The 25890-nt window shown below is 36.5% G+C and overlaps 3 protein-coding genes across 7 annotated transcripts in view; all 3 read right to left on the reverse strand.

Annotated features, from left to right (window-relative positions):
- Atpalpha (sodium/potassium-transporting ATPase subunit alpha) overlaps positions 1–13463 on the reverse strand; it is a 34613-nt gene extending 21150 nt beyond the window's left edge. For 3 of the 4 annotated variants that reach the window (XM_064697014.1, XM_064697013.1, XM_064697015.1), the window contains exon 1: positions 13418–13463. In XM_064697014.1, the coding sequence (XP_064553084.1) occupies positions 13418–13441 (24 nt within the window). In that variant the 5' untranslated portion in view covers positions 13442–13463. The remainder of the gene's footprint in view (positions 1–13417) is intronic. The other variant, XM_064697012.1, reaches the window with a different exon arrangement.
- A 405-nt stretch (positions 13464–13868) lies between these two features.
- Positions 13869–17012, reverse strand: LOC135438642 (solute carrier family 25 member 45). 2 transcript variants are annotated; one of them, XM_064697019.1, is made up of 5 exons: positions 16856–17012; positions 15763–15875; positions 15479–15719; positions 14356–14470; positions 13869–14284 (listed from the first exon to the last, which is right to left on the reverse strand). In XM_064697019.1, the coding sequence occupies exons 1-5, from the start codon at positions 16899–16901 to the stop codon at positions 13903–13905; spliced, it is 897 nt and encodes a 298-aa protein (XP_064553089.1). In that variant the 5' UTR covers positions 16902–17012; the 3' UTR covers positions 13869–13902. The 2 variants fall into 2 exon arrangements, with proteins under 2 accessions (XP_064553089.1, XP_064553090.1); XM_064697020.1 differs by lacking the exon at positions 16856–17012 and having other exon boundaries at positions 15479–15702; positions 15763–15881.
- A 4218-nt stretch (positions 17013–21230) lies between these two features.
- Positions 21231–25840, reverse strand: wdb (widerborst). The gene is made up of 7 exons (XM_064696506.1): positions 25564–25840; positions 23851–24050; positions 22878–23072; positions 22620–22810; positions 22221–22554; positions 21921–22150; positions 21231–21854 (listed from the first exon to the last, which is right to left on the reverse strand). The coding sequence occupies exons 1-7, from the start codon at positions 25700–25702 to the stop codon at positions 21536–21538; spliced, it is 1608 nt and encodes a 535-aa protein (XP_064552576.1). The 5' UTR covers positions 25703–25840; the 3' UTR covers positions 21231–21535.
- Between the last annotated feature and the right edge of the window lie 50 nt (positions 25841–25890).

Below are 25890 nucleotides of genomic sequence, written 5' to 3' on the forward strand. Positions count from 1 at the left end.
GCTGAGCAAGGACATCTTTCTCTTGGCAGCTATCTTGAGTGGTGCAGTTCTATTTTGGGTTCTTCAGCTCGGTTACGAGTAAGTCTAATTACACTAAATGTCAGCAGCACACACTAACAAACACACACACACACACACACCCATACACAGATACAAGTAATATAAAACCCAAACAGAAAATCAATAGAGATATCGCAGCAAAAAAAACTGCTAACAGGGTTTCGAGCCGCATGACATGGGCAGGCCTGATTTGCACACAGTAAAAACTGCTCTGCTGAAATTGAACTAAGAAAAGGTTCTTGGTTATGACTTTCAGACGTGTGGTAAGTAAAAGGGATCTAGATATATACATTTATATTTCATATACATTTATATTTTTCCATATAAATTTTATAGGTTTGGAAAAAAATTACATAATCAAATAATATATATAAACAATTCTTAAAAATTATATATGTATGCTGCTTTTTCTTCTAAGAACGGAAATAAATTATTATAGAAGTGAGGTAAAAAATGATATTAATATTTATAGAAATAAAATAGAAATTTTTTAAATAACGGTATTTAAGGTTAGTTTAGCCAAAAAGGATACGGTTATGGTTAGGGTTAACAAATGTTCAAACAGTTCCAATTTTAATCTATACCCATAACAATAATAAAAGTATGTTTTTTTAAATAATAATATTGATATGCTCTTTTACCCTGATTTACGTATATTTACTTGTTATTTGGCTTGTCCTGCATAGATAGTTTTCACTGTAACTCACTTAAGGCCAGGCAAACAAGCAAACAATGGGCACACTGACTTTAAGTGGCCGTCGCTGCCGGCGCTCCGGGCTAAATGGTCTGAGGGAGTAGTTAATGCCGTTATGTGTACTATACCCGAGGAGCCTTTCATTGTCCTCTATTCTAATATACAACTTACGTAATGACACGTCACACACAGCACTTCGTGGGTGTGTGTTCGTGCGGTTTATAAACTTTGGCACGATGTTGCAGCTGTGACCCCAAAACGAGCGCCAGCAACAAAGAGCACCCCATGTACCCCACGGACAAGACCCCTCCTTCCGCCCAACCCGCAAAGTAACTCGTGAAAAGTTGCTTATGTAAATAGTCGACAGTTGGCAACGATGTCCGAGCTTCGGCTGGCAAATAGTCAACTGACAATACCCAATGCCCAATCCTACCGGGAGGCATTACATTCAGCTTTGTTGACGTAGACAGTTCTATAGATTAAAAATGTATCACGTATCTATATCATATCATTCATCATATTCGCATTGCTTTGACTTATTGTTATTGTAATTTAACGACACAATTGTTGATAGGCGCGTTAGGTTTATATAGATATATATATATATATCTATACAGACATATGTATATAGCACAGGCTGACCTGAAATTAGCTCAATTTAAGGGCTGCCACGATTGCAGCACGTGCTTGGGGCACACGAGTTGCACATGGATTGTGCTACGAGTGCGCTGGCACTTAGAACACGTCGAAAATGATCTAGTCTGGGGTGCGCTACCTAAAGATACCCTATTCTTCAGCTATAAGTCGAGCTTGTCAAGGGAAGAGCAGGTGGGAGCCACGTGCGTGAATGTTATGATGATCGTACACAAAATGTATCTCATGGTCATAGTGAAATTGCAAATAATAATAAGAATAAATAAATAATTTATTTGCTTAATAGTCAATCGAATTAATTGAGCCACCTTCAACTTTTTAACGGTTACAGGGTATTAAAATCGTTGCGCATTGTCTTGCAAATAAATATTTGAAAAATCAATAAGCATCGACAATCCCATGAAAGCAAATGCTGTTAAGCATTGAATTCCGAATATGAATGAGCAATTATGACTTTTAAGCTAAATAAATATGTTGGTACAAAAGCAACATTGTTGCCTCTCAGATGATATAAACAATTTGCAGTGTTCTCCATATGCTGCGAAAAATTGTACATATGTATGTATAGTTCGATTTTTACCTATGCTGGAACTCTCCGTTGAGTCGGTCGCATTCGCACATTACGTATACGCAGCGTTTTCGTGCTAAACGAAAAACGTGCTATTCACATTGACGGGACGCAGCTAAAACTAAACAAGCCTTGTTAATTGTTATAACAATTGGAACAATTCTATTAGTTGCTGTTGCGAATGTTCAGTTGAGTTAATCTTTAAGGAGACTCTTACATAATGTAAATAAATAAACTTGGCTTGGTTTCTATACATGCTGAATATACATGAATTTTAATTCAAATCGTTTACGAATACCGGACATGGAGGAATTGAAATTGAAAGCATTAAGTGCAAACATTTTTTTTCGGTTTTTGCTTATTACCAATTATATCGATAAACGTTTACGAATATTATACAAAGAAGAATTATAAAATTAAAAGAAAAAGTTCTATATTGAGAAAAGTTTACTGTTACCCCATACAGCAGGAAATCAAACATGGAGAAATGTTTACGTATAATGAGATACGTTTACGGATACCTTGCAAAGAGAAATTGAAAAGCCGAATGCTTGCAGGCAAGTAATATATATTTTGTTATAGTGCTAATAAAAATTATCTAGTATGTATTCCATATATATAGCGAACTGAACAACAAGTGATTCCTGTAGCTTATGAGAGTAAAGTAATTGCATAAGCGGCTGGAGGTAATTTCTTTTTTAATTGTGTTCATGACCATGGCAAATGACAGCTACACAAATCACAGACAACTCAGTGCAGCATAATCAACATAAATGTCTGATATATCTACATATAGCACATGCTGTTAGCATATGTGAATGAAGAGAATGAACTATGGCGCGCGGACTTGGTTTTTTGTACTTGAGCACTGATTAAAATGTGTTGTGCCCCGTGCAGCTCGACTGGTATATGATGCCACTGGATGTGGCATGCTCAAACGCTGATCGCTGGCAAACAAACTGGCAACGTCTAGTCGCTCCTCGTAGGCGTTATGACAATAGATTTACGAGTGTAGCGTTCGCTTAATTTGCGCTATTCATTGTGTGTAGAAGACCTCCAGCTGAAAAACCTTAAGACACAGTCGCTTGAATGAAATGCCCCCGGAAAAAACCAATTGTCCAGACTCGGCTTAATATCCAGTCGAGCCAATGGAAAACGTGTGCGGTGGACATGGACCAACTGCCAGACTGACTGTTCGCTTGGATGGCTGTCTTCTTGGTGGGCGGCAGGTTTACGTATCGCTGCCTTTGAGTGGCGCAATAAATTTTAATCAAAATTAAAAAATGTGTATACACAATAAACTAAACAAAGTGCCAAGTAGTTTAACACATACACATACACATACACATGCACATATACCCTATATAAACTGTGCACTGTGCGCGCGTGTGCTCTCTTCATCTGTGTGCCCATTGTGATTGGATGGGAAAATTACTTGGGAAACAAGATCTGTACATGACAGAGAACGATTTTCTCGCTGTTTCTTGTCATTTTTATTTAAATCAATTGGAGAATATTATATCCGAGAAAGAGTTTTTCTCTTTACTAGAATTACTTGAGGAAATTGAGAATTTTTCTCTCCCTCTACTAATTATCATAATTTAGGGGTCAAATGAGATCATATACGATGGAGCTTATCCAACTTAGTTATCATAGATAACTTCCTTTTAGTCACTTTCATTTAATGGTATGATTGGGTATATTCGAGAGTGATTTTTCTCTCTTTCTAAAATTACTTAAGAATAAAATTCAAAAGACTATTTTTTTGGACACTCTTCTTTTCGAGTACTTAGAATATTGTTTGATAAGTCGTCGCTGCTTATCTAAAAGCACATTTCATTAAGTTTATAGGTAGCTCTGCATGATAGCCAGTTTTTTCCAGAGCATTTGTGATCCCAATTAACAGAGATAACAGCAAAGATAGACGATTCCAGCAAGCAAAATACTTGAGTTGAATAAAATATCATTATTACTCGAAAGATTTTCAGAGTTTCAGCTCAAAGCAAACGTTTGCTTTCTCAATGTCTAGACAGATATCAAGTATTACATTCGATTGTAATACTGTTTAATCCTTTTTGAAGGTCTTGTATCTTTACAATAGTCTTAGTTACAGGGGGTGTGCGTCTAATTTACCCTTAATTAAGAGCTTCGGCTGCTGGTCATGCGTGGGTTAACCGATTTAAATACTAAAAAACTGACAGTCAGAGCCAAAGTCGGGGCATTCTGACACATTCTAATTAGAACACGGACACACACACACAGTGGGGTAGAAATGGTGGAAAACTTGAATAAAAAACACGCACAAATTGAAATTGAAAGACAACCTTGCACATATCACGTTGAAAGTTGCCTGGAAACCGATTCACGTTTTCCAGTTAAGAAGTTTATAGCTAGAGCTTATCAATTGATGACGCAACTGGTTTGAACCAAGTGCGCAAACCAGTTAGTCTCGAGTGACGTTGATATATGTTTGATTATTATAGGCTACGTTTAATCAGAGATAAGTTTCGATTGTTTATTATTATCGAAACAACAAAAATTATACAGCAATTGCACAGTTAGTTACGGTTTAGCTGCTTTTGCTTTTGATTTCAAACCAAGAAAAGGTCATAGCGGAACTTGAAGATCAGGAGATATGATAAATAATGTATATATAGGGTACACAGATAATAGTTCTTATCTGAGAAGAACAAGCGAAAACAAATATTAAGATTAAAATACGCAAAGACTTGAAACAGAAGTATGGCAAAAAGTTGTCTGATTGATTGACTGACAGCTGGGGAATATATAATTTTTTAAGCAAACAGAATCGTGATGGTTGCATTGTCATTGAAATGAAGAAAATTAAACTAAAACTAAATGTTTCTTTTTGCTAGGGTTGACTCTTGGATAGTAGTCAAACTATTTGGAGTGTTAAAAGTACATTATGTGGAAATTGTAAAGCGAATATATTTGTAATGATGATTGCATTTTCTTAGTTTCTTAGTTCAATTAATAAACTGGAAAAAAAAGTACAAATATATGTATATATACAAATGCGTCAACCTCGATAACTATGAGAGCTAGATACTTGTTAATTTTGACGTAGGTCCTCCAATGGCACGAGCAGATAAACTTTGTCTGATAACATCGATTACTTTCTATGAAATCAAAATAAATATTGATAAACTAACTTTTTAGCATATCTCATTTCCTCAAAATTTCAAAAGCATCAGACCACAAATACTGAACTACTTAGGAACATTTTTCGCATAGTGTTGCTCATAAAAGAGGAACAACCGCAGAATTAAGTGCGCTGATTGGCGCTGTATTCAGGGTATCTGCAAGTCGGGCACTCCCCTCCACTCAGAGTGAAGTCATACACGTTACTTGACATAATTTTCTTACATGCTATATTCCTCTTACCAGATCTAATTCTTAATCAGAGCATTAAAATGATTATTAACCGATTTATTGGTTATAAAACGCAAGACAGCAAATTATAAAACCTTTTCAGTAAATTCCCTAATACAAATTGGGCTTTTTCCGAGGTATTTTTCCTGAATTATTTTTATTGTTTGATTTGTTTAAGGGGAAATGTGAGAGGCAAGCATCGACGTCAGCAGCAGCTCCCATTGAATTGTATTTAAATTATAACAAATTGCGGCCAGGCATATCTTTTGTATAAATGTATCTGTATCTGTATATGCTTGTATCTATATCTGTTAATGTTTGTATATTCATGTATAGCTGTGTGCAAGTGTCACAAATTGTTGTGAGTGTGTTGGTTATGGCATTAAATTAAATAAAAATTTATTATGACAATTTATGTAGCCAGCTGCAAAGATGCCAAGTGCCAAGAGTAATATTGTATTTACTGGAGGAGGCACAGGAGGCGTCTTATGCACAATTGAGCTACATTGCCCGGCTTGTCGCATCAACTGCTCTGTCAATTGCTCGCATTATCAATGCGAGTTATATACTGACAGTAATATCAGTATATTACTAAAGTAGGCATTTCATACAAGCTCTTACATTAAACACTTTTCGACAAGGCCAACAGGCGAGCGTGTGTGTTTGTGCGTACCACAATATGTGTGTTTATGCCATTAATATTTATGTGGAAAACATTTTTGTTGCTACTTTTTATTTTGTATGCCTTTGTGTGTTGATTTTTCCAGTCGCATTGAAATTAAATTCGTTTCTATCAATGATTCATTATTTTTTCACTCTTGACAACAGCCACGAATTTTACAATCATGGCTGGCCCATTGACGGGACCAACATCTGCAGTTTTTCATCTTTTGATGGATCACTTTTAGCCAAAAAATTATATTGGTAAAGTTTTTTTTTTTTGTGTATTTATGTCATATGATTTCCGCCTCTGCCACAAATTTGTGAATCTCAGTTTGAGTCGCTGGACTGATTGACTCCCACAAGATCTGGCTGCGTATAAAAGTAATGCTCAAATTGCGGTAATTGTAATTGTTCTCGTCTGATGCCATCAACAATGCGTGTCTGTCCTGTCTGGCAGAGTGTGTGAGTGTCTGCTGTGTATACTGTGTGTGTGCCTGTTGTGCCTTATTTCGAGTTTAGTCTTGAACTAAATCAAACAGCAACTAGCATGTTAGGGCCGGTATCAAAGCAAACTTAACAAGACTTGAAAACTATATGATGGAAATAATATATTGCTATATAAAACATATATTTTTTTATTTTTTTGAAGTTTGTTTTAATATTACTTTTTAATGTAAGTTAAATTGCATAAATTACCAACTTATTTGGGCAACTCAACAATGGAACACCAGGACTTGAACCTCAAATATATGTTACAATCACGGCAGCAAGCCCAACTTTAAATATCATCTGTTCAGTTCACGGTTCGAACCAATGCCGCGAACCTTTGGCTTCGGTTCGTGAAACCTAACACACCCGATTTTTGGGTTTTAGCAGTCAGAAGTTAACAATTTTCAATAGAATACGTAAAAGATTTCGTTTTGGCTGGTAATCAAAGCACTGCTCAAATCGTAATAGTTACAAAATTCAAAAAATTCCTTTTGACCCCTCAGTGATCACAATGATGTGTTTTTCGCAAAATTCAATCTCCAAGTGGGAAAAAACAGTGGTCAAAGTTGGAATGAAAAGCATTAACAGCCACTTAGCCAGTTAAACGTGCTTGGCATATTTACCATACATGGTTCAAATCCAGCAGAATTTGTTCATAGGGCGAATGTATTGCGACATGGACAGAATTTGAATGATTTTGTGATCTGCGATTTTTTTTAACCGGGCGACACCGGGTAATTTTATCTAGTTTATTATAAATAAAATCTATTCAAATTACTATCCGTATATTTTTATTTATAGATTTTTGTTCAAAGTTAACATATACAAAACCTGCCTAGCTCCTGCCTGGCGATATGGTATTCAAGTTTACGGTATTGCTGCAAAATCCCGCCTTACGAAAATCAGGGTGTTTCAAGCAAAAACGCTCCGCTATCTGTCTGGTGCCCCCTGGTATATGCGATCTTCCGATTTGGAAAAAGACTTAGGAGTGCCCAAAGTCGGGGACGTTATAAACAAACAGACTGTAAACTACATAACGCGACTGGGAAACCATCCAAATCGACTGGCTAGGCGCCTTCTAAAGAGGCGTCGAATTGGAAGAGCACGAACGCGGAGGAGATTGCGGAGGTCTCATCCAATCGATCTCCCAGATCGATATATATAGTCACCGTAACTTTTTATATTAGACTTAATAGTAGACTAAGTAGTATTGTAAATTTTCAAATACATTTAATTTAAGTTGTTCTCATAATAACAGGCAAATTAAAATAAAGCTAAGAAAATTTTGTAAAAAAAAAGAAAATAAAAAACCGATTTTCGTTTATTTCTCATATTCAAAGTACTGAAAAATGAACGAATTTTGCAGTAATATTTTCCATTGTCCAAAAATATTCTTTTAAGCAAAATCCTGCTTTGAGAAAATTTGAAAGTTTTATAAAATTCGTTTCTGGTTTAAATTCGGTTGTTCTTAAGGGTTTTTCGAGTTCAAGGCGGTTTGACTTGGTTACAGTATCTTATACAAAATTAAATGAAACGATTGTAACAATGAATTATAACAATAACAATAAATAAAAAACAATAATAATAGCAAATAGAAACAGTTATCTTCGCAGTGCCAAAGATTATAAGAACTTTAAGCAGATGTTTTGTACTTATCTCATTTTTTCTAGTTTTCATTCAATTTTGTTGAGATATATGTATGACAAATAATTACTTAGATACATGACCCAGTCACACTACATATGTAAAACCCGTCGAGCTGATAACATGCATGCAAACATAATCAGAATGACAAAGCGTTTCAAGAATTTGCCAAGACTTAGTCTGTCCGTCCGGCCAGTGGCAGGGTCAAAGAGCGACCTCTACTTGAATTGGCGTCACTCGCCGCCGTCTCAAGCTGTACGTCATTAGTTCCATCGATTAGAACCAATACACAACAGGGACATAGTGAGTGCCGCACAGTGGGCCCAAAAATAAATCAGAGCAACGGCAAACAGAAACTTATCTACAAGTGTCGAAATGCGCTGATAACCGAATCAGAGAGCGCTGAGCGTGATGCCAGTTGAGGTAATTAAAATGTAACTGCGGACCGGCGACTACTATATCATTCATAGTATAGAATACCACAACTAAGTTATGCAATCGAAATGGAAATTTTTAAAGACTCTGGCAAATATCGCAGGTAGCTCATAAACGCCCAGCTACTGCTGTGGAACAGATGCGAATCCTTGTGCTCGAGTTCTCGATCTTAAAGTGCAAGAAATCTCCAGCAACAGTCGATAGCTAATGGATAATTTACAGTTGCATGTGAAAACAAGGCAAGACGGTCGAAAGAGTCGAGGGACTGCCCGACTTGGATGTTCTCTGTAACCAGATCTGAGCTATGAAAGAAGAAACTATAAGCCAAATTAGCTGTCTCCAGCTCTTATATTCAAATAGATATCTCATATAGCGAGACTAACCATCGATATTTATCGATTTTACGTAAAGTGGAAAGTCACCGATAGCTTGAAATAGACTCAGTCGAAACAATATGGTGCGCAGCTATTGATAATTTTAAATATTCTATTTATCGATTTAGGGGGAGAAGTGGGGAGTTGTCGGTAAGTTGAAACACTCAGTATGTTCATAGATTTGGAGGAGAGGAAAGTTATCGATAATTTGAAAAAATCAGTATATTTTTCGATTTTAGGAAGAGAGTTATCGATAATTTGAAACAGACTTCATCTACATACTTCAGCTTATATAGTCTTATCAATATATATCGATTTTTGATAAACAGGGAAGATATCGATAATGGAAATACAACAGGAACCGATTTCCTCTCTAGCTTTTATAGTAAACAAATATATTAATCGATATGAACCCCTTATCAGCAGCTCAGTTGCTCATCTGACAAACGGCATTTGTTTTATAGAGCATTGATTAGGTTTTTATTGTCATATATAATTGAATTAAAATTGCTGTTACTAATTTGCTGTCACACTTTGATTGTCGCACCGGCTAAAACAAGACTCGACACAGCTGTACGGAGAGAATGTGAAAACGATTTCTGGTATATTCCAGTTGCAATCATTTTCCCATTATCGCAGTTCCCAGCGAAGCGTCACAAACTTGTCTATTACCAGGCAAGTATTTTTATGGACATTTGACCAGCCCCCTATTCAAGATTTGTATGAATCCAATACCGTGAATGCTCGGATTTTACAACTTTAATTCGAACTATTCAGTATAAAAAATATAATAAGTATATTATCAAAATTTTCCAGTAGAAGTAGAAGTATTCTCCAGAAATATTTGCTTCCAGTGCTTTCTCAGCATTTACATATTTTTTTTTGCTTTCTGGTTAGTGAAAGCTCGCTTGAGAGAATACCTATTACTCCAGCTAAGAAAGATCTCAATTGACAAGAAGATAGTAAAGAAAAACATTTTCCGGCTAGAGGGGATGCTCGAACAGGGGAAATAAACGTTAGTAGAGCTTTATTATACATTTCTTCAAAACAATATTAATACAAGTTTTTATACCCTTAGTATAATCGTTTTGTCATAAGATGTGTAACACATTGCAGGAGACATCTCCGACCCTATAAAGTATATATATTCTAGATCAGCAACAACAGCCGAGTCAACATATGCGAACTAGTCTCTCAGTTTTAAAGCTATCGTCTTGAAACCTTGCATAGATAGAGAATACATATGGTGGGACGGGCTAGATCAGACCACTTTATCAAATAGCTGACATAGAAACGGTCGGTCGAAAAGTAGGTTCTCGTATGGAAAACATTTTTCGTTTTTCAATATATCTTAACCGAACTCGGTAATTATTATTTTTTTTTACTATGCTCCTCATATATATTCAAAATTTAACAACATCTGACCACAATGCCATATAGCTATCAGTCGATCGGTCGAAAAGAAGATCCTTGTATGGCAAAATATTTTGTTTACAGGATATTTTGATCAACAAATTATGCTCACATATTTGCAAAACCTTAAGCAAATCTCGAAAATGGTATTAAATCTTCGGCATGCTGAATATATCCTTACTTTCTTTTTTTTTTTTTGCGATAGCAGATTGGAGACAATCAATTTATTTACTTATTCATATTTTTGTCTATAAATATTGATACTAAGCTTTGAAAATATTGAGTGTCGCTTGTGGCACAAACAAGAAGTGAGTAACACAGAAGCTGTTGCTAATTTAGTAAGTGCCCTATCTTTATTTCGTATATACAGACATATAATTGTGCATACATATGTACATGTGATGGAAATTCACATACCAGCAGTCAAGTTGTATCCATATACATACATATGTAGTTCTATCTACATGTTGGCTAGCGAAAATCTTGTTATATCATCCCTATGCTTTGAAATCTCGAATTATAACTTTATTGTCACCTTGACCGAACTGCTTACAAGTTCTATGCACAACTCGGTACAGAACTATCTAAACCATCATCCAAATTATTAGATTGTATTTGTATTTGTCTTGATTTTGTGGCTGTGCTTCTCTCTAAATTGACTCAAATTGAAAGCGCATGACTCAGCATACCAAATAGTATGAGGGGCGCAGGGGCTCTTTGGGGGCCGATTTATGCCGTGCCATGCACATATCTACATAATGCTCCTCTTTCCAAAGCGAACGCTGTGCGTGAAAATCATAAATTACAGTAGACACTCGCAAATTGGAACAAATTGTTCGAACAATTTTCAGATTTTGCAACGCTTTTATTTTGTTTATTTAAGACGCTTGAAAGTATGCAATGTGTAGGGGATTGCAGAGCATTCGCTTTTCCGGACACGAACAATCAGACTAGTCAGAAATTATGATATACTATCTATATCTACATTTATAGGTATGAGTTTGTTTTTCCTTACTGACTGAGTGACCGAGGAATTGGTGATCAGCGCACATACCAAAATTTAGAAGGCAGAAAGCTGTTTTTTTCTCAGTAGTTATTTTTTGTTATATAACACGAAGTTATGGAACATTCCTCCCGCAAGTGCGAAAAATATGTGAAAAATTGTGGCTTGAACCTTTTCATTCGATCGTGTTCCAACTCATTTTCAACGTGCTTAATATCGAATAATCCAGCTCCCTGGGAAATGGGTATCCTTTAAGCACATATTCAAATCTATTAATAATAATATATTTAGGGAAATAGTAATTTTAAATTTAGTGCAAATTAATGCGCCGGGCAAAGCCGGGTAATACTAACTCAATTTCTGTAAAGCCACTGAAGGTTACCTGGATTTGGTACAAGAACTTGGGCTAACGTAAATCCTTGATCAATATAAAGTACATATGAATAAAATTATGAGTCCCAAAATAAAAAGAAGACTTTGATGTACATCATAAATACTTAAGAAGCGATTTAGAAGCATGGTAACATATAAATATATACATGTAATAGAGAAGAGAAAACATTCGAGAGAAGCAAATTAACTTCTGAGTTGTAATTAATTCGCCTTACAGCGAAAACCAAAACCTTTTTTGATAATTATCAAAGAGATGGGCATCGAGGGGCAAAGGAAACGTCGTGGCAAAAGCGTTACAAAAGACAAGTAAGAGCAAAATACATTTGCTTATAATTAGCAGGGCACGACGCGCCCCAATGACACCAATTCCGGAAAAAATGATAAAAAGAAGACAAAATGAAGAGAATCTCTTTGAGGGTTGTTTCGATTAAGTGTCTCTTTTGCCTGGCTGCCATGAGATTCCAATGGTAAAACGTGAATCCAAGATATCTGTGGTTAGGCGGGGCGGAGCGAGGGCAGTCGGCATGCGTTAGGTGGGGAGGCGTGGCAATATATCTCGATTGCATGCCAACAGAAGACAGAGGACAGAGAACAGCCCGCAGCACTGGAAATGTACCGGTTATGTAAGCCATAGAGCGAAAAAAATTCCAGTCTATAAAATGGAAAGCTTTTATTTCCAGGCGAAATTATGCACGAAATATGCCAGAGCACCAGAGCAAGCGCACAAGTGCGGTCCGACTGGAAGCAGCTGAGCTTTGCGCATGAACTGATAACAGAGCCAGAGTTACAACAACAAGTAGAACATAAAAGTGTGCGAGCTAAATGTAAGCGAAAGTGGCGGTCAGGTGAATGCGGCGAGTGCGCTGCACATTAAGCGATTCGAGCTATGCCGATCGAACACGAGGCCCAATCCGACTGCCAACAAACACCACACCTGAGCAGCCTGAGCGAGAACAGGGCAAGAGAGTGCACCACAAAGAGAGCGAGCAAGAGAGCGAGAGCGCGCACAGCCGCCTTACGACGAAAACTCAATCTGAAGCATTAGAAAATAAAATAAAAAGAAAACCAGCTAGCTGCAGAGCTACACTGGGCCAACTTCATTTTATTGATCATTTTTGCGGTGTACCCGCAGCGCTGCCAACTGCGCAGCCAGCACCAGCAAAAGCAACAACAACAACAGCACAAGGTAAGCCGTGGCAGCTAAGTCATCCAATAGGATTAGAGGCAAGTGGTTAGAACAAAACGCAGCCTTGTCCGCACTCAGTTACACTTAACTGACGCACCAGCAACAACAGCAATAAACAATTTAATAAGCTTGGCGTCGCCTAAGGGCGTCGGCTTGCAGCGTACACTAACAACAAAACCAATAACACACACACACGCACACACACATCCACTCAAGAGTTTCGATTTTTCCATTAAAAAAACGCCCGCTCAGCACTGTTGTTGTTGTATCGTAAAACACACACCTCGAAAACTTCTAACTTAATTTTTGCCACATTTCAATTGGGTTTTTGCACATATTTGAGTACACACTGTTCGTATAGCATGTTAACAATTGTTTGCACTTTTATTTAGACTTAATTAACTTAGTTTTATTACAAATTTTGGATTATTTTTTGCGCTCAGCTCACCTCGTAATCCGACCTTAACGCCATGTTTTATCGATATGACATTTCTTATCGATTAGTGAATGTTAGGCGCTGCCGTTCAGTGTTGTAAAGCTGTTAAGTGCGCTGTTTGCAGGAGGCAGTTTGCGTTAACAGGATTTCTTAACATATATTTGGATTGCTGTATTAAACAGTATATTAATTTAGATATGTTTAGATGTGTTGCTTATTATAAATATTTCAAGTTTTGTTATATTTCAATATGCATATTATTTATTGATATAGAATGTTTATAGCATAATTGTAGGCTGCATTCTTTATATTACTTAGCAGTTAAGCACACAAGTATAAGCGTTGCCAGACTAACCACAGCCGTGTTAGTAATTCACAACGTAAGTGCAATGTTAAATTACACCAGATTCAAAGGAAGTTTTACAGAAAGCCGTTATATAATTTAAATATGAACAAATTTCACTTTAAATCGAAACTGCGTTTTGTTTATTTGTATTTCAATAACTATGACACAACTCCAGCGAATACTCATAACCCAAAAAGGTGGCCGCGTTAAAAGGTATCGCACGTGCCAACAGCATCCAACTGCCACGAAAAATGCTGCGCCACCCATAGGCCCTATAGTTGACCAGTACACAATGCATTATGCCGCGAAATTTATGGTTCTCATCCGCCTGCATTATGGTCTTGACCACATCAAAGGGTATTACACAGACCCAAGATAACACTCCAGCCCAGGCGCCCGCAAAGGTCGTAATAATTAAATTTATATTTGTGGCATTCGAATCGGTTCGACGCTTGCGCACAAACTCCGATTTCTCCATATAGTTGGCCGCCTGACGATAGACCAGCATATAGATGCCATAGGGCAGCACATCACTGTAGTAAAAAAAATAAAAATAATAACCTGGAGCTAGTGCAGGGGTGGACTGTTAAGATATTATACTGACCGACACATCATGGGCACAAGTCCACGATATAAGCCCGAGATGCCATCATTCTTAAGTATCCGCTTGAATGTGCCATAGGCTGTGCGTCGCTGTCCATAGATATAGTCGTTATAGTCTGCAAAAAAACAGGCGCAAAGATACAGTGAAATTTTGATTGAGTGCACTTTTACAGTTTCTAGCAGGCGTCCGCTTAATCGCAAGCAGAAAACTCTCTGTTTTTAGATTATTTTATGTGTTTACTCATGCTATTGAAGCTTATTACTCATCTTTTAAATCTTAATGATAAATAAACATTTATGTTCGAAAACGTTTCTATATAAATTTAAAAAAATTGAGTGTTTTGATTGTTTAATATTTTTTTTTGCTATCACTTCAGTTTAAGTCAAATTTTCGAATACATTTTTATGTTAAATAAGTTGTTCAAAAATAAAAAATGAGAAACGTTTTCTTAGTGCCCCTTAAACCTAACCTCGAATAAATCTATCAGCCGTGATTTGAAGTAACTACTTTTTCATTAGCAGATTCTCCAACACTACAGGCCACTATACACACATATGTAATATTATGGCAACGCTGTGAACCAAATCAGCTGTTTTTTTTAAACATTTAAATTGATGTTTTACAGTTAAACAGTCCAGCGTTAAATTAAAGTCGTATAAGTGAAATTTTGCTCGATCGAAAAAAACGGGCCTTGGCGAATTTTCTGCCCAAAGTTTTCGTTCACTGCAACAAAATTATACCCTTGCTTGTTGTAAAATGCGAAGAACTTATCAAGCATATATACATACATATATTCTTGATCAGTAGCAAGAGCTGAATGCCTAAATGTCTCTCTGTTTTTATGCAAACTTTTTTCTTAATTGTATATCTATCGTCAATATACTTTGCGGAAATCTGTCTTTCTGTTTTAGATAATGCATTATATATTGACTCGGCCGATTTGGTTAGCTATATCACATAGCTCTGTAGGAAGAATCGGACTGAAAGTGAGTTTTTCTGTTTTTTAATATATGTATCTTGAACAAGCTGAGCAATTACGTGCTTTACTATTCTCCACGCCTAGCTGCAAACCCGTTAGCTATATTTTCGGAGTTTCCGATTTGCAATGACTTTTCCAACTTACAGCAATGCGTCTGCAGCCGTATCTTGATCAGCTCCATGGGGCACGCAATGAAGGACTGGACAAATCCGGCCACAGAGCCAGCCAGGAACATATTCTTATACTCAAGCTGCTCGCGCTGGTAGTCGCTGTGGCAGACGCGTCGCAGCTGCCGCAAATGGTTGCCATAGATGCCGAACAGTATCGAGTTAATGGCGCCCGTCGACATCAGGGGGAAGAGCATGCCCCTGTAGTAGCCGTTGATCTTTAAAGCGTTGTCAACTGCCCAACCTCCCCCGCTCACTTACCCCATTGTTGCGGCTGTAGATTTGCTGCACGGCCTTTAGGACGGATGTGTTGGATGCCTGTTGCCAGGTCTTGATGGTGTCGAGCGGATGCGCCACCAGCACGCCGCAAGCACCTGTTTTACCACAATTAAAATAAACAAACAAGAATTTTAATTAGAAACATATAAAAGTGCACTAGTCAGGCGTGCACGACTAGCAAATACCCTGTACATCGCGCTGAGCTGTGGTTACACAAACTTAAACTTTTTTCTAACATACATACACAAACACACACACACACACACACACAAACACGGCTTGTCTCTTGCACCACCCACACACTAAGGGAAATCTATAGGAAAATTCGACGACGTAAATAGTGCAAGGAAATGTGGGCAAATATGGCAAATGGGCGGGATGTTTCCGAAAAATAATATATTCCCAATCTTTGTATACCTTTCAAGAAAACTCATACCATTCATACCATATTAGTCCGGCTTATAGTCTCTGAGATCGGACAGACCCACTTTAATGTAATCTGAGATTTTGTCTTACATACATATATGCCAACCCTTATACCGTTTTTACACATTTTCAATGGGTTCGGGGTATAAAAACTTGTAGAAATTTAAGGCGAACTAGACGGCCCCATTGAGTTGCCAAGAATTTCAAATCTCATGCCCAAAAATACGCCACGGATCAGGGGCGCCTGCACATGAACTTGACCGTGACGTCGCTGATGGCTGATGCAGCTACTACAGTAAAATCCCGCTTAAGCGAACAGCCAAAAGTCCAGTGAGATCTCAAAGGAATGACTTAATATCTGGAAAAACAATCTGCTGAATCTCAGTTCAAAACTACTAAAACGTTTACAAATTTGAGCACATTTGTTTGTTTTTAAACTGTTTTGCAATAATTTTGAAGTGCGATTTTTTGTTTAATTTTAGTCTAATCTTTGGAAATTAAAGATTTCAGCGGTTGCAGCAACTGTCCTTTAGTTGAGCTTTCACTGTAGCTGCCGTTCTCGTCAATCCGTCAACAAGTGTCTCCGCTTTAGCTGCCGCATTGCGTCATTTACGCCCTGGTCAAATACAAAAAAATCGAAGAAACTCACCACCAAAACAGCCTGCGACGAAATCACAATAGTTCTCCCACTTCATGGCCTTTAAGATTTCTTACAATAAATGCACTTTTGCTTTTAATTATAAATTTTCTAATTATGCACTATTGATTTTTCTTGCTGCGTTTAGCGACTGCATTTGGCAGCGGAGACGTTGAGACTGACGTCCAATTGGAGCCCTGCTGTGCTGCACTGACAAAAACAAAAAGCTCATGTCAGCGAGCTTTGCTGCTGTCAAAAGCTGACTGTTTTATACATGTAACATGTTTGGCTTTTGAGAGTCTATTGATCTGTTTGCCATTGAACTGCTTGTTTTGTATGATGCACGTCTACTCATTGCATTTGACAGTTTTAGCTATAAATTGGATCTGCGGCTGCTGTCAAGAGCTGGCTGTTACTATACGGTCGACATTATAATTTTTGTATTCGATCTCTTCGCAGCTCATTTTGTTTGTGCATAAATTTGAACTGCTTTCTAACTGCTTGAGGTACTTGCTTTGTATCGCCAGCACTTGGCACCGCCTGCTATAATCCTGCCGACTTATTGCAGCGGACTTTGCTGCTGTATTAATTGCCATATAATTTAATTGCCAATACAAACGCATATGCCATTTCTATAACAAATCATTTTTTTTAACTGTTGCATGGATTGATCTATTTGCCTCTCTTTTGCTCCTGTACGCATTTCCTGTTGCCGTAATTTAAACTGCTTGCCCGACTGCTTGATATGCTTGCCAAAAGCAACAAACTAAACAATTTCTTTCTTTATATATATTCATTTTCATTTATTTTTTATAATTTGTTTTTTTTTTGTTGTTTTTCGCTTGTTTTTGTTGCTGTTTGTTTTTAGTGTAATTATAATGTATTTATTTTTATACTCAGCATAAGATTTTATTTAGTTGTTATGTCTAAAACATAGCGCTCGTGTGCCAAAGAAAAATAACTCAAGAATTTCGGAAAACCTAGCACAACGAACCAAAACTCAAAAATAAAGTTTCGCTCTAGTCGCACATACGATATCATACGTTAGGTTCATTATTATTTTTGTTTTTTGTTTTGTTTTTACAAGTCTAGAACATAAGAAAATATTTCACATTTTATAATTATGCAATATGTTTTAATATTGTTAAAGCGCCTTATATTGTTGTTTTTTTTATTTTTATATATATATGATGTTTTTTGTTATTAATGCGACTTTATTATTTTGTTTTTTTTTTTTATTATTATTAGTACAGTTTTGTCTCTAAAAGTACTTAACGAGTTTTGCTTATACTTTTAGCTGGCTTTTATGCAGCTATTTTTCAACATGCTTCCTTTTGTTTTTTTGCTTTTTTTTTGTTTTTTATTTATACATATAAATACATAAAACTATAGTTAAAGTTACAAATGTAAATTGAAAAGCAGGCTAAACATTAACTCAATGTGCAACAAAAAATAGTAAACATCACAAACACAAAAAAAAATTTTAAAACAGGACCTCATCTGCTCATACATATATATATATATATATATATATATATATATATATTAGGCATTTTTAACATTTTCGCTTTTTCTTTTTTACAGTTTCTATATTTTAGTTATTTTCTTTCACTGGATTGGCATTTCTATGTGAATTTAAACATTAACTAGAGAGGGCGCAAGTTGAGTGTAATTTCTAATGGTTTTCTCTTTACTCTAGTGTGGGCCGTAGAGAGGGGGCTGGGGGCACATAGCAAAGTAACGGCTAGAGTAATTGCTGTTTTCTTTTTATAGAACAATTTTGTTTTTATTTTTTTTGGGTTTTCCATCATGTTTATTACTTCGAATGTGTAGCCCCGAAATGCGCCTATCAAATACTCTGCCACAGCGCTAGTTGCCTAACCGAATCAACTTGTTCTCTTTTTTTTTAATGGCAGTTCCGCATCAACGAAAAACAATGCAAAACAGAAAACATTCCAATTATCATGTTTGAGAGAGAGTCTATTGCTTTTTAAATGTATTATTTGTTTTCCTTTTGTTGTTCCATATTGTTCATATTCAATTTGTTTTTGTCAATTATTCATTTTAATTACACTCTAATATAAAGATGCAAAACTTTCATACACACTTTGCTTAGAATTTAGGCCATAGATTCTGCTTCTCATATATATGTATGTATATATATATATTTTAAGTTTTCTTTAATTCGTTTTACTAGATGACATTTTAGTTTAAGTTGGCGTGATGGTTAACACGTTTTTATTTTGCTTACTTTTCTTTTTCTTTTACTCGTTTGCTTTTGTTTTTTTTGCATATTTCTGACGTTTACAAACATATTTAATTATAATAACTCATGTTTTTTTAACGCTGCATTTGTTTTTTGTTTTTGTTTTTGTTTACCTCGTTCATATGTATGCATATAATAACTTACGTTTCACAGACACAATTTTATATATAATTTATATATATGTTCGTATGTAGGTATGTATCGTATCTTTAATTTATTTATTTCTTTATTAACTTTTGGATTATGCATGCTTAGATACTTTTTTTGTAATGGGCGTGAGTTGAATGAACAAACATACATACATATGTCGCATACATATATATTATTATTATTTTATACCTTTTTTTTTTGTTTTATGTTTAATATAATATTCCGTTGATTATGATATTTTGTTAGTATGAGAGTGCGCCTAAGTGTGTGCGTGTGTGAGTTTGCATCGATTTTGCTTGGATAGATGAGTTGTTGTTTTGTTTATTAGAGCAGCGGCCCAAAAAAATTTTTTTTTTATATGATTTTGTATTTTATTCATACAATATTTACATTGAAAACTTTGCCCAGTTGAATTATTCGGAAGTTGTGCGCATTTTGTTGAAGACTTTTGAAAGAAAAAGTAGTTTTTTAATTTAGCTGAAAGAAAGACGTTTCGTAGAGAATTGATTTAACTTCCTTTTTGTTTGATGTGCCGCGTTCCTAGGCATATTCATTGTATTGTTTAACGCTTGATAACTGTGAAACGTGAAAATGTTTGTTTGAGAGATTGTGGTGTGTCTGTGTATGTGTGTGTGTGTGTGTATGTGTGTGTGTGTGTATGTGTGGTGCCTACCTTAACGTAACGTTCCATTAGTTAAACTAGAGACTATCGACTTTACTTTAATGTTTACTTCGGTTCTTTAGCTTACAACTTTTTATACAATGCAAATATCATCTCTCATTTTTATTTCGAATTTCCCCTTGATCATATTATGCTATGCAAACGCAACTCATTTATTTTAAACTTTAACTTAAGAGAAGCTTTTTTGTCACACATACATAGACACATACATTACATATATATCTATATATATATATATATACTTGCATTTCTATATAGATCAGCATTTTATGTGTTTTTATATGTATATATATATATATATATAAGTTTTTCAGTTTTTATTTATATTATTTTGTCTCTTCTGATGAATGTTGCTAATTATTACTTTACTTATATATATACCATATATATATATATATAGATCTCCGCGTTATCTGCCAGTTATCGAAATCGTTTTTGGAACAGTTTTTCTAAATTTTTGTTGAAACTTTTTGACGGCATGTGCAACACTTAAATATAAGTAACAAAGTTTGCATAGTCGCTTCGTATTTCTACATATATATATTATATATATATGTATATATATATATATAGACATACATGCACACATACAACTATATGTATTTATATATATATATATGTGTATGCATGCATGCCTACGCATATATACAATTGAAGTTATCAGTGGGTTTTGCCTATATATATATATATATACATATATATAAGCTGAAAGTTGGACACATACCAGAGACTGCTCTATTTTCGAATTGTTCCGAAATAAAATATATATTTAGATAGTATTTGTTTATACACATTTATAATGCTTGTGCAGGGGAGCGCGGGCAATAGAAAACGTTAACTAGAGTGTTAGTGTGTGTGTGTGTATGTGTGTATTTTTGGGCAGCTGTTTTAGGCTAGCATAGGCTAGCAACACGTCTAGTATATATTTTATTTAGTTTCTTTATAATATTTCAATGCGTGTTCTTAACAATCATCGAACATTGGGCTCGCGCTCTGCTATTTCTTGTTTCACTTACTAACACTTTTACGCTTTATTCAATTTCTTTTCTTTGTTTAACTTAAACCTAATTAATAATATATTTTATCTTGCTCTTGTAATATATATATATATTTATATGTATTTATAATATGTGTGTGTGTGTTGGTTGTGTGTAAGTAGTTTTTTTATATTATATTTTATAGAATTTTCTTGCTGCGCTCCTCAAGCATTTAGTTTAGCCACGCCCTGCTGCTGATCCTGCCACTCCTGCAGCTACTTGGTTTTGGTGTCTTGTTAAACGAGTATACAATTTAGTTTTCATATTTATTAAGTTTTAGCATAAGCTGCATTTTGTTTATAACTATTTATCGCCAGCTCAACAAATTTCATTCTTATTCATTTCTTTGATTTTAATTTTATATATAGATGAGAGTGTGTGTGTGTGTATGTGTGTTCATTTGTGTGTGTGTGTGTTTGTGTGTGTGGATTTCGGTGTGTGCGTGAGCCGGCTGACATTTTATGTGTTGTTGTTCGTGTTCTTCTTGCATTTAACTGTTGTGGTTGTTGTTGCTGTTGTTTATTGTTAGTTTCCAGCGCGCTTTGCGTTGCATCTGTTTAGTTGTCTGCTTTTTCGGGTTTTAGTTTTGAATTTGCTGTCGCAGGATTATTGTCACCACCAACAACGCCGCCACTGGATAGGCTGCCGCTGCTGCTGTTATTCGACTGTTGCTGATGAGAGTTCATTGAGCCGCCGCTAGCTATATTTGGCGGCTGAAGTGACGACGACGACGCCGAAGCCGCCGCCGCAGCTGCCGTTGCGCTGTTCGCTGCTGTTGCAGCGCTGCCGCCTGCGGCGCGCCCGCTGGAACGATTTGATTCGAGTTCGTGCAGCTTCTTCCACAGCTCCTCGCGATCGCGTTCACGCTTCTTTTCCCTGCAATCAAATCATTTGTATCAATTAGCCAATCTTATTATTATTAGTCAAAATACCAGCACCCACTTTTGCCTTTCCGCCTTATAGCTGGATGTTAGCTCATCGAAGAGCTTTGAATTCATTTCCATAAACGTTTTCAATACATTGTACACAAGCGCGACAATGGTTTGATTCCAATGCTCCTTGCTGATGCGATAGAGCGCCGGGAACATGATGGGCATTATAACAGCATTGTTCTCCTCAATAAGCGACATGGCATATTCATTGTTCCACAAATATAGAGCACGTTCAGCAACCTGATACGATATTTAAAATTGCATATATTTAGTACAACCAGTATATCAAGTTAATCGTTTAGTTCTTCACCTGAAAATGTGGACTCGATACGCATTTGGCTATCTGGCGGAACAGCGGCTCCTGTATTTTGACGAATTGCGGCGGATCAATCACATCCAATATCTCCTCAATTTCACCTAGAAACATGACCTCCTTTTGGGAGCACGTTTTGGGCCAGAATTTGAGCAGACCACGCACCACCGGTTCGGTGAGGAATGGATCCTTCTCTAGGAATTGTACAATGCAATAAGCCAGCTGAGCATGATAGAGCGATAGGCATTTGACTTTGTGCAGCGGCAACAGAACCTTAACCAAAAATTGTTTATGTTCCGCCTTCAATGGCAAGGCAAATCCATTTATGATGCTGTAATTCGGAAAGTGAGTTAATTAATTACAATGTAAACAGTAGTATATTAGGTTATAGCTTACCTGCCAAGTATCTCGAGCAGCTCGCCAACGCCATTGAAGTGCTCCGTTTCATAGATGAACTTCAAGAATATGTTATTGATCTGTTTTCGTATAAAAGCTCGTAAGCCTAGGAATTTCCCATAGATGCGATGCAAGACCGTCTTTAGAAAGTCACGCTCGCGCGGATCCTCCGAATCGAACAGTTCCAATAGCTGTGTCAAGTGTATCAATTGTTTAAAAATTAGAAATTCCGGTTGGCAAAAATATGTGGAAACTCACCTGCAGCACAAACTTCTGGTCGATCACACGTTTCCCAATGGTCGCCTGAAAATCTTGGGATTCCAGAAAGCGCAAAAACACCTCATAGACCAGTTGCAAATGGGGCCACGATGCCTCCAGTGTTGGATCGTCCTCTTCCGGATCAAAATCGGGATTTTCACTGGGCGGCAATGTGCGAAATAAATTGCACGAAATCTAAAAGAAAAATTAAAGAAAAGAGATATATAGATTTTTTGCAGAGAAAAAACAGCAACGATCCACTTAATACCCAACTTCGAATTGGCGTGTTATTCATTAGCATTTACTTATATTCCCACATAAACATATGTGCCGCCTGCTGCGCTCAATATGCATCTTCTTCTCGTTTCGCACCGTGAAAGTTTGATTCTTAAATAACTTTTGCATTTAATTTTCGAATATTCTGAAACTTTTATTGCTAATGAATGAAAAATAAACAAAAATTCTATTTCTTACAAAATACATTTCCTTCTCTTTTCATTTTTATTAAAGCTGATGTATGGAAAGAGTAAAATATTCCCGATCCTCTATGCTACGAAAACCAGGCGTAAATTTGCTCACTAGCTTCTAAAACTTGAGATATGATATATGCTTAGAAAAATAGAAATAACAAAGTCTCTAAATTCGATGCGGTAATAGAGTAAGGTGTACATGGCTAGATCAACACGGAATTATATATTATATATATAGGGTCTGAGATGTCTTTATCTGGCTGCTACACACATTAGCATGATGTTATTATACCAAAATTTCAGCTATTTTGTGGGCTATAACAAGAATATAATTACTTTTCTCTTCAAAAGTTAATATGGGATCATTCTTTCTTTCTTTATTTTAGTTTCAAAACAATATCTATAAATAATGCTTGGTTTGGAACCAGTTATTTATCATCTCGTTGATTCCAATTTGATAACACACTCTTTTTTGAGCACATTCATAATATTGAGCTACTTACCATGCGTATTATCTCGGGATATACCGGTTCCGTAAGCACGCCGCGTCCATGTGTTATATAGGTGGATAGATCATTGAGAGCAGCTCGTTTGATTTCCTTGCCCTTTAAGTCCGTTACAGGATCCATAAAGTCAAATGATACGCAGCACTGACGTAGTTTCCGTATAAACAGCTCCTCCTGTTCCAGGCTCGAGCAATCGGCTGTAGATGGAGAAAAGAGAGAGGGAGAGTGGGAAATGATTAATATATATAATACTAGCGGGTATAACCCGGCCTTGCCCGTGGCACGTATGTTATAAAATCAAAAAAGCTTTGAAAATAATTTTAAAACTGATCGGACGGGAATCAAATAACTTTTATGCAAATCGGAAAACTCTTAAAATTCACCAAAAAATCTTAAAAATGCATTTTCCACCGAAGGAGTTTAGATTTTGCGATAAATGTGAAACACGTCTCTAATGATTTTTCTTATAGATCTTTGGAAATAAATTTGAACACCCCCATTTGCACCAAGGAGGGATGGATTTTTCAAAAAGTATGAAACAACCCCCAAATGAATTTAAATATAGATCTTTGAAAATTAGTTTGGGGCCGATCGGATGGTAAACAAAAAACTTTCATACAACCGTTTTCCGCCAATTTACCACTGTTGCGGGTGGAATTTTCCAAATCGTCCAAATACGTATTCATTAAGTTCTTATTGCGAGCTTTGAAAATAAGTTTGAAGCAAATCGGACACAACTTAAAACTTCGCACAAAAAATCTTTAAATCGCATTCCCCACGAAGAAGTTTGAATTCTGCGAAAAGTGTGAAACACGTCACAAATGATTTTTTTAATAGATCTCAGGAAATGAATTTGAGTGCGAAACGTCACCCACCAAATCTTTGACCTCCATTTCCACCAATGAGGAATGGATTTTTTAAAAAGTGTGAAACACCCCTTAAATGAATTTAAACAAAGATATTTAAACATGAATTTGGGGCCGATCGGATGGTAAACAAAAAACTTTCAAACAACCTTTTTCCGCCAATTTACCACTGTTGCGGGTGGAATTTTCCAAATCGCTGAAATACGTACTTATTAAGTTCTTATGAAGAGCTTTAAAAATAAGTTTGAAGCAAATCGGACACAACTTAAAACGCCGCCCAAAAAATCTTTAAATCGCATTCCCCCCGAAGAAGTTTGAATTCTGCGAAAAGTGAGAAACACGTCTCAAATGATTTTTCATATAGATCTCTGGAAATGAATTTGAGCGCGAAACGTCACCCACCAAATCTTTGACCTCCATTTCCACCAAGGAGGAATGGGTTTTCCGAAAAGTGCGAAACACCCCTCAAATGAATTTGAACAAAGATCTTTGAAAATAAGTTTGGGGCCGATCGGATGGTAAACAAAAAAGTTACATACAAACGTTTTTCGCGATTTTTCCACACTTGCGAGTGGAATTTCGCGAAACCCCGTCTTAACGTGCACCTACATCACATAAGGTAACTACAGTGAAAATTTCAGCTTCCTAGCTCTTACGGTTTGGGCTGTGCGTTGATCACCAATCAGTCAGTCAGTCAGTCAGTCAGTCAGTCAGTCAGTCAGTCAGTCAGTCAGTCAGTCAGTCAGTCAGTCAGTCAGTCAGTCAGGACAAACAGTTTTATATATAGAGATATATATATTATTATATTATATTTATCATTATTGTTTGCATTTAGTTGAGCTACCTTTTAGTGGCGGCAATTGCTGCAGCTCAACATCCTGAGAGTTTCTGTAGCGCGAGGAACCTTGACTTTTTTTACTCTTCTTTTTTAGCGAACGTTTGGCGAACGGGTCGATTCGATCTACAAACGTGCCCGATGACATCTTTTCAGATTTGGGTTCGTTTGTATCGATGGCGGTCTCCGTGGCTGACTGTGTGGTATTCAGCTTGCCGGCTTTGATTCCAACGCTTGCCAATGTAGAAATTTGATCGTCCAACGCCCCGCCGGCTGCACCAGATGCGCCCACCACGCACACGCCCACACCCACGCCCTCGTCGCCGTCTTCGTCGA

This window comes from Drosophila montana, unplaced genomic scaffold (assembly GCF_035044405.1).
Source record: "Drosophila montana isolate Dmon_TW-CO22-7 unplaced genomic scaffold, ASM3504440v1 contig_3848_1, whole genome shotgun sequence".
NCBI classification, from domain to species: Eukaryota; Metazoa; Arthropoda; class Insecta; order Diptera; family Drosophilidae; genus Drosophila; species Drosophila montana.

Excerpts from the sequence above, each read along its gene's own strand:
- LOC135438642 (XM_064697019.1), bottom strand. The coding sequence starts at position 16,901 with ATGAAGTGGGAGAACTATTGTGATTTCGTCGCAGGCTGTTTTGGTG. Across the intron at positions 15,876-16,855 it reads CGTCGCAGGCTGTTTTGGTG|GTGCTTGCGGCGTGCTGGTG; the intron begins GTGAGTTTCTTC and ends GTGGTAAAACAG. Across the intron at positions 14,471-15,478 it reads ACGGCTGCAGACGCATTGCT|ACTATAACGACTATATCTAT; the intron begins GTAAGTTGGAAA and ends GTTTTTTTGCAG.
- wdb (XM_064696506.1), bottom strand. The coding sequence starts at position 25,702 with ATGTCATCGGGCACGTTTGTAGATCGAATCGACCCGTTCGCCAAACGT. Across the intron at positions 23,073-23,850 it reads ATCCCGAGATAATACGCATG|ATTTCGTGCAATTTATTTCG; the intron begins GTAAGTAGCTCA and ends TTTTTCTTTTAG. Across the intron at positions 21,855-21,920 it reads TATAAGGCGGAAAGGCAAAA|GGAAAAGAAGCGTGAACGCG; the intron begins GTGGGTGCTGGT and ends ATTTGATTGCAG.